Source organism: Montipora capricornis, chromosome 4, assembly GCF_036669925.1.
Source record: "Montipora capricornis isolate CH-2021 chromosome 4, ASM3666992v2, whole genome shotgun sequence".
In the NCBI taxonomy this organism is placed as follows: domain Eukaryota; kingdom Metazoa; phylum Cnidaria; class Anthozoa; order Scleractinia; family Acroporidae; genus Montipora; species Montipora capricornis.
This window is the reverse complement of record NC_090886.1, coordinates 43,079,574-43,087,073: the sequence shown is the minus strand read 5'-3', so window position 1 is coordinate 43,087,073 and position 7,500 is coordinate 43,079,574. Positions and strand designations below refer to the sequence as shown.

Sequence of the window (7,500 nt, the reverse complement as noted above, 5' to 3'; positions counted from 1 at the left end):
TTTCTGCACATTCCTTAAACCTTCAGGATTGGAATTTTCAAATACATAGCTTTTAAATACGGGCTCCAGTCGTGTAATAAAATCTCTTATTAACCAAGTTTGCTTGGGCTGCACTGGGAGAATATCGGTCTTTGGTCTCTCCCTCTCTTTCTCTATTAAATCACTTTTTAAATTGTTGACTCGCACCACGCTTTATAGCAAATGCAGTAAGCGACTTACAAACTGAACGTTTCAAAGAGAAATATTTTTTATTTGAATTCTATTTCCACGCCTCTTGTCTAATAAAAATCTGTTGTTAAAACACTTCTGTATATAAACGGATTCGGTGTCAAAAACTGGAACTTTAAGGTCATTACACAAGCTCACGCAACCAGGGCTTGATGGGCAAGATAGAAAAAATTCCGCCCGCTCCCAGAGCCAATCAAATTGCAGGATTCGTAGAATTCCACCTGCTCGCACATTGAGAAAGAAAATGTATTTTCACAATAAGGTAATACAGCTTAATAGCAGAGCTAAGGCGCGCCTGCGGAGCACCATAGGTAAGATTTTTTGAGTAATCTATTGATGCGACAAATTTTGGTTATTACGTCACATACAGACTGATGTCATGTATGTCAGCCTGTACAGACTGTCGGGGTGGAGGTGGGGAGGCAGGACAGCTTCCGGGGACGGGAGTGTTCGCGTGATTTTCCTTGGCAGCAAATCGTGTGCCAGCGTTGCATTGGCAACCCGCGTTTTCCTGGCGGCAAATCATACTAGTGACGAGCAACGGGATAAAGAGCAGGAAAGAGCACGAGAGAAGAGGCGGCAACATTTGAGAAATTTAAGCGAAGAAATCCTAGAGAGAAGCGGAGGAAGGAGAAGAAGTGAAAATTTCAATGAAAATCAACGGAAAGCTGAGAGAAATAGAGGAAGAGACAAATTTATTTACAATGGTTAGCTTTCAGGTAATGTTTTCCTTCTTAATATATGCCTCGCTGGTTCACATAATTTGTAAAACTAGCTGAAAAACGAAGAAGGCCAGAAAATGTTTGCAATTCCGTGTTAACAGAGATTATTTCAACAATCACATTAATTTTTATGGGCTTTTTGTGTGAAATGGGTGTCCTGTTGTGAGCTGCTTTGTTTGCAGTCGAGTAAGCAAATTTACTACGCTTTAGTTGACTTTATAATTAGTAAAGATTTTTGCTATTGTTCTGAACTGAAGACAGGGAGTAAAGATTGTCAGTCAAACGGAAAATGTTGTGAAAGAGATTACTGTGCATGTAATTTCAGTTTAGCTGTTAATTAAAATTGTTGGTTATTGTTTGTAAGGCTTGTATGCTGTCAGCTCAGGTGTTTGATCACTGTAAACTGTGCACACTAATGACGATCGATTAATTTTGTATTTTATGCGAAGCATAGCTAATTTCATAAACACTATACACTCTTTTTTTAATAAGAACATTTGAGGCTGAGATTAACGAAAATTATAAGAACGTATTAAGAACATTCCTCGGGCTGAGACTGAGTCGATTGAGAACGTTTTTATTTTGGTGTTTGTATTTTAATGAAAGCGTGTAAAGAAATGCAAATTAGCCCAAATACTTAAAGAGCCTCTGACTGTAAATATAGAGATTGGGCTTCTTGTGCATTTCCGTCTGATATTTGCACCCCCCTAGCCAAAATCCTAGAGCCGCCTTTGGGGATGGGCCGGTGATACCTGACTCAATTTTCCCTTTCGTGAACAGGCGATGCCATTTGGACGAGACATGGAACAGTTTTCAGTGTTAAGTTTGTCGTTTGCAAATGAGGAAAAAAGTACTTAATCTACTACTAGATTAGCAGCGTAAGTCACTTAGAATTTAAACTAAGAAAAAACCTTAGAAAAAAATTAGAAAAAGTTGATTGAACGGTGTGGAACTCGGTTCAATGGATTAAGCAAATGCACTCAACCCCTACACTACCGAAACAACGGCTTCAAATTTGCAATTTTAAAGTATTTAAATGAAGCTAACCCCAACAATTTATTGAAAGCTAACCGAATAAAAAGGCTTGGTTACTAAGAATGGCATCGACCGTCAAAAAAGGCTTTAGGGAGTTTAAGCATGTGACGTTTTTGAGCTACGGACGGCAACCGGAAATGACCATTTCGCATGCCAGGACAGTAGTGTCTCCCAGATTTTTAACCCAATCATCTCTAATGGAGGAAAGATACTTAGCAATATAGGGGGCTATTTATATAAGACTTCTACCATGGCACTATAATGTACAATACCAAAACAATATCGTGTACTGTTAGACCTACATATTACGCAAAGACAACTTGAATCTCCTGGAAGACAAAACGCAGCTCAGTTGGCAATAATCGAATAAAGCACTGTGTTACTTCAGTACCACACGTAAGCAATGCGTGTCTATTTTTTCTAAAGATGACAGGAATTTCTTCTTTCTGACAAATGATTAATAGGCCGGTAGCCAGATTTTAACCTCAGAAAAGGATTTGTTTCGTCGTATGAACGTGTGAGCCAAAGGGCCTCTGCTGGTACGACTTCTGGGTGACCCCTTAAATGGTCTTAATGACCCCACACTGCAGTTTAAGACAAAATCCGATAGAAAATCGAGCAATTTCAGTTTTTAATGATAAATGATAAATGTGATAAACTATATTATATACATAGAACGTGTGAAATTGTTTAATCGTAACGATCAACAATGCCATCCTTTATGAACCTTTCCCATTATTTACAGTTTCTCTGTGTCTACTTTGAGTTTACGGACCTTTACGCGTAGCTGAATTTGCGCACATAGAAAGGTCTCACATTTACGAATCTCTACACTCGAAATAAAGTTATGTAAATTCATGATTTCATGCTACATTGTATGAAATACATGATAACTGAAACAAAGTAGTAAGATGCGATTGAAACAACGTTGTGGTACCTATAGGGTAAATCCTCAGCAGTTACTCCAGATTTGACAATCTTAACTTGTACTGACCCGCAACTTTCCTTTCTCTTACCGTTTGTGTCGAAATACAAAGAACAAAGGCAATATAGAAAACGTGAAAGGTGATCTAACACTTGAACTATGATCGAAGTGTTGATAAAAATGTCAATCATCAGTTCATAATCAGTGATAGAAAGCAATCTAAATCAATTAAAAAAACAGAGCAATAAGGCTTAAGACATTTACAACAGTAGGCAATCCTATGGTTTACAAAATGGTTTATAAACAAATTCAATCCTAATATGTAAAGGTCATGTATGATAAGCGTAGTTCAAATTCAATAGGTGTCAAGTCCAATCCAAGGGGGTAAACACAGCGTGCGTTGACGGCAAAATCTCGCCGATTAATGGAACTGGTTTAAGATGGGCTGAATTTTTTCGCACTTTCATAAAACACTGTACGTGGCTGCAGATATGTGGTCACTTAAATAATAGGGTGAATTGAGCAGTAGCATTCAGAATTCAAAAACGTAAATTAAGGTGGATAATTGAATAAGATTGGAAAGAGCATTGATTTAAATGTTTGGCTTCATAAAAATCGTTTCTGGTTTTCTTCAGAAAATCATACAAAATGTAATAGAATTGATGAGATTAGAGGATGAAGATTTTATGCACATGGAATTTTTAAAGGCAAAACAAACCAAATGACGCCCATTTTGTATTGCTAGGAAGGGGTACATGTAAGTGTAAAATGCTTAGGCAAATTCATAACTCAGAAACTATGTACCGCGCAGACTCGAGACTTGGAGAGGTAGTTTATATATTTGTCTTTACAACATTTCAAGTTGTTGGCTTCTTTTATTGAACGGTTTCGAATGTTTTTTTTGTTTCGTGACAATGAAAACAAGCAAAACATGTGCGCATGCACTGCCCAATGCTGTTTGACAATATTGTTGCTTTCGTTTTCTCGTTCTATTCTAATGTTGTTGCTTTCTTTTTTTGTCATTCTAATCAAACAAAATGCATTTGTACAAATCCTGAAGTGTTTCAGCCTTTGTTTGTGTTTACACCATAAGGTTAACGTTTCTAATTTAGTTATTGAAGCCGCGATGAGGAATGCAGTTCGAGTCCCTGAAAATTTGTCGTGAAACTAGTCATAAAATCTTATCCGACTCATGGAGACACAAACAATATGCAGTTGTGGAACAGTACCCTTGTTGATTCCAAAGTACATTGCAGTGTTATTTAATTTAAAGCAATGTAAATGAGTTTTCGCGAAACAGCCCGTGCAAATTTTGAAAGCTGAACTGCATGAATGTGGGCCGGAGTGTTTACATGCACATTTTCGGCGTAGCGTTGATCGTAAGACGATGTGAAATGCAAGGTGCAAATGAAAGCAAATCAAAATGAAACTTACTAGACTTTATGCTTTACAGCCATATATTAAAAGGCCACCTTTGCATTTGGCTTTGTGGAGTGAAAATATATTTTCTTATTTTGCATTGTAACATAAGACCCCAGTCAGCCTGTCTGGTCAGACTGATTGTTTGCCAGTCAGAACCTCAAATTTACCAGACAAATGTCTGATGACCAGCGCTTATTTGCAGGCTTGCATTGTGATTTACAGTAAAAGTAGAAGAAAAACCGAGATGTGTGTGGTAAAACAGTACTAGAAATCCAACTAAGTGCTGATTAATTTTTTTACTGTCACATGGACAATACATGTAGTAGTAGTAGTAGTAGTCGTAGTAGTAGTAGTAGTAGTAGTAATAATAATAATAATAATAGTAATAGTAATAATAATAATAATAATAATAATAATAATAATAATAATAAATACATGTACATAAAGAAGCTAAAAAGGTCACCCTTTGTAGGCAGGTACAGGTGTGTTCATCACTAAATGATGTTGGGGGTTGCACATTAATGAAATGCAGACACTATCTTTGTTAGTTGCTAACTCTTCGGCAAATTATGATAAGAAACATCACAGATTGTCACTTCCAAACCTGTATATTATTGCGTAGACAAAATTAATGGTATTACACTCAACACTCCAACTCTAAACCCTAAGTTATTGTAAGTTGTACACGTAATTACACATGATTGTTGATCTATTTGTCATTCCAACTTCCATAAAGTGCATCTACATAAATGTGTTGTACTAGTAAACATTGCTTCCAGTAACAGTCTCATCAGAAGTTTATGTTATGCAGCCACATTCAGAATTAATTTTATAAATTAAGTGCCAGAACATTATGAACTTAGACACCTTCAGTAATTAACCTATTTGTCTGAAATTTTTGTGACTTTTCTTTTTTTATGAAAGATATGGTAAAGAAATGGAAGTCTGACGAAGGCAGCACCAAGGAGAAGCTTGAAAACATGGAAGGTGTGTCTGTACTCAAACAAGTGGCTTTACAGAATATCAGCCAATGCCTAGTTAAAACAAATTTAAAAAGTGTACACTGTATACGAAAACTTGCAGGTATTCCATTATTTTACCCACCTAATGTTAACCCATTCAGGCTCCTGAATTGCCCCCCATTGACAAGAAAAAGCGTCTGACGTTTAAACAGGGTAAAACAGTCACAGGGGTCAATTGGTTAAGGTGCATCAAATCATGGGAAACACAAATTATTGTCTCATTGCATTTTTTTTTTTAAACCCAGAAATGCTAAAGCAGTGGAAATCAGATGAAGGCAGCACCAAGGACAAGGTTGGACAGGTGGAAGGTGTGTTAACTGATTATTTAATACGATAAATACCATACATACATTGTGATTTATGGTACAATGTAAAAGTACACGTAGAAGGAAAGGAGAGATGTGTGTGGAAAAGCAGTACCAGAAATCCAACTAAATACTGGTTTTTCTTATCACATGGAGAATATAGTATAAATAAATGAATAAATAAATACTTACATAAAGAAGTAAATGGTAACCCTAAACACCCAAATTCTCAAGCCTGGTCGTATGATTGTAAATACATGTTGGTATATACATTTATTGTAGTAGATTTCATAGAAACTTTGTATTCTATTCCAGAAAGAGCTGGACTACCTCGCCATGTTGTGATCCCGGACATAAAAATCCTGCAGTAAACAATGCTTCCACTTGCAGTTGCAGCAAAAGTTTACATTATGCAGGTTAACATGGCTCACGTAAAGCCAAATTTAGATTTTTTAAATTATTAATTGCATAAGAACATGAAGATACACACAGTCAGTGATATTGGCTTGTTTGTCTGAAAAGGTAATGAGTTTTAATTTTTTTACAAAGATATGTTAAAGAAATGGAAGTCTGACGAAGGAAGCACCAAAGAGAAGCTTGAAAATATAGAAGGTGTGTGGCACTGAAACAAATGTCTGTACAGAATAGAAAAAAAAACTGTCCAGAAAGGAAGAAAAATGGTGACACTAATGATTATTCAATACCTACTTTGAACCCTCTAACCCTTAAATGGCCTCCATTGATAAGTAAAGTTGTCTGGTGTTAGAGTTAAATCTGTCACTGAGGAGGAAAAGAGTTAAAGGCGACATTCATGAGTGGATGTTCATGTTGTTAACCCATTTACCACTCAACTCAGGCCCCTCAATTTTACAACTGCTGAAAAGGGTCCCATTCACTGTCCATTGTATTGTTGTGTTAGAGAGAGACTTTTAGGTGAAACAAACCAATAAAGCACAATGCGGTAATTTTTATCTTGTTTCCTATTTTAATCCAGAAATGGTGAAGTCAGACGTCAGAGAAGTGAAAGGTGTGTTTATTAATTTTAATGAAACAACCATCATACACCTTATTCCAAAATGGCGGCCATTTTAGTATTCCTTTGTTTCCTTGAAAATCGGCCCTTTTGGCCTTGCTTTCAATCGTACAATTCAAAAGAATAACTTCATTTAACCTTGAATGAGGCCAAAAGGGCCAATTTGTAATCAAGCCAAAAATACTAAAATAGTGGCCATTTTGGAATAAAGTGTATAGTACATGGTGATTTATACATGTATTAACAGCTGAAGAACTATTAGTCTCACTTGTGTATCTACTTGATTACATGCTACACTGTATGTGGCTGCAGATAATGTGATCACTTAAATAATAGGGTGGTTGAGTAGTAGCATTCAGAATTCAAAAACCAAAATTAAGATGAATAATTGAATAAGATGGAAAGAACATTGATTGAAATGTTTGGCTTCATGAAAATCGTTTCTGGTTTTCTTCAAAAAATCATAATAGGATCAATGAGATTAGAGGATAGAGATTTTATGCATAGTTTATGCACGTGGAATTTTTAAAGGAAAAACAAACCAGATGATGCCCATTTTGTATTGCTGGGAAGTGATCAACTGGCTAGGATAAAATTATCTGGGTTAAAAAAATTCTTGGAGGCGGATTTAGAGCCACCTTAAATTTTCCAATCATAAAGGTAGCTCTAAATGCACTCCTGAGAAATTGTTAACTTTGCAAAGTGTTACTTTACAGCAATAGTAATCGGGGGTAGAAGCAGAATCCTGAAACATAAATCACAGTGGTTATGGGTGGTTAAATTAGAAAGAATGATGAACGTTTGTGTT

The 7,500-nt window shown here is 36.2% G+C and overlaps 1 protein-coding gene across 4 annotated transcripts in view; it reads left to right on the top strand.

Moving 5' to 3' along the window:
• LOC138047029 (NLR family CARD domain-containing protein 3-like) overlaps positions 1-7,500 on the top strand; it is a 136,550-nt gene that overhangs the window by 53,369 nt on the left and 75,681 nt on the right. For 3 of the 4 annotated variants that reach the window (XM_068893713.1, XM_068893714.1, XM_068893715.1), the window contains 4 exons: positions 5,257-5,319; positions 5,600-5,662; positions 6,209-6,271; positions 6,654-6,686. The exons of the other annotated variant lie outside the window; for it this stretch is intronic. In XM_068893713.1, the coding sequence (XP_068749814.1) occupies positions 5,257-5,319; positions 5,600-5,662; positions 6,209-6,271; positions 6,654-6,686 (222 nt within the window). The remainder of the gene's footprint in view (positions 1-5,256; positions 5,320-5,599; positions 5,663-6,208; positions 6,272-6,653; positions 6,687-7,500) is intronic. 4 annotated transcript variants of the gene reach the window in all.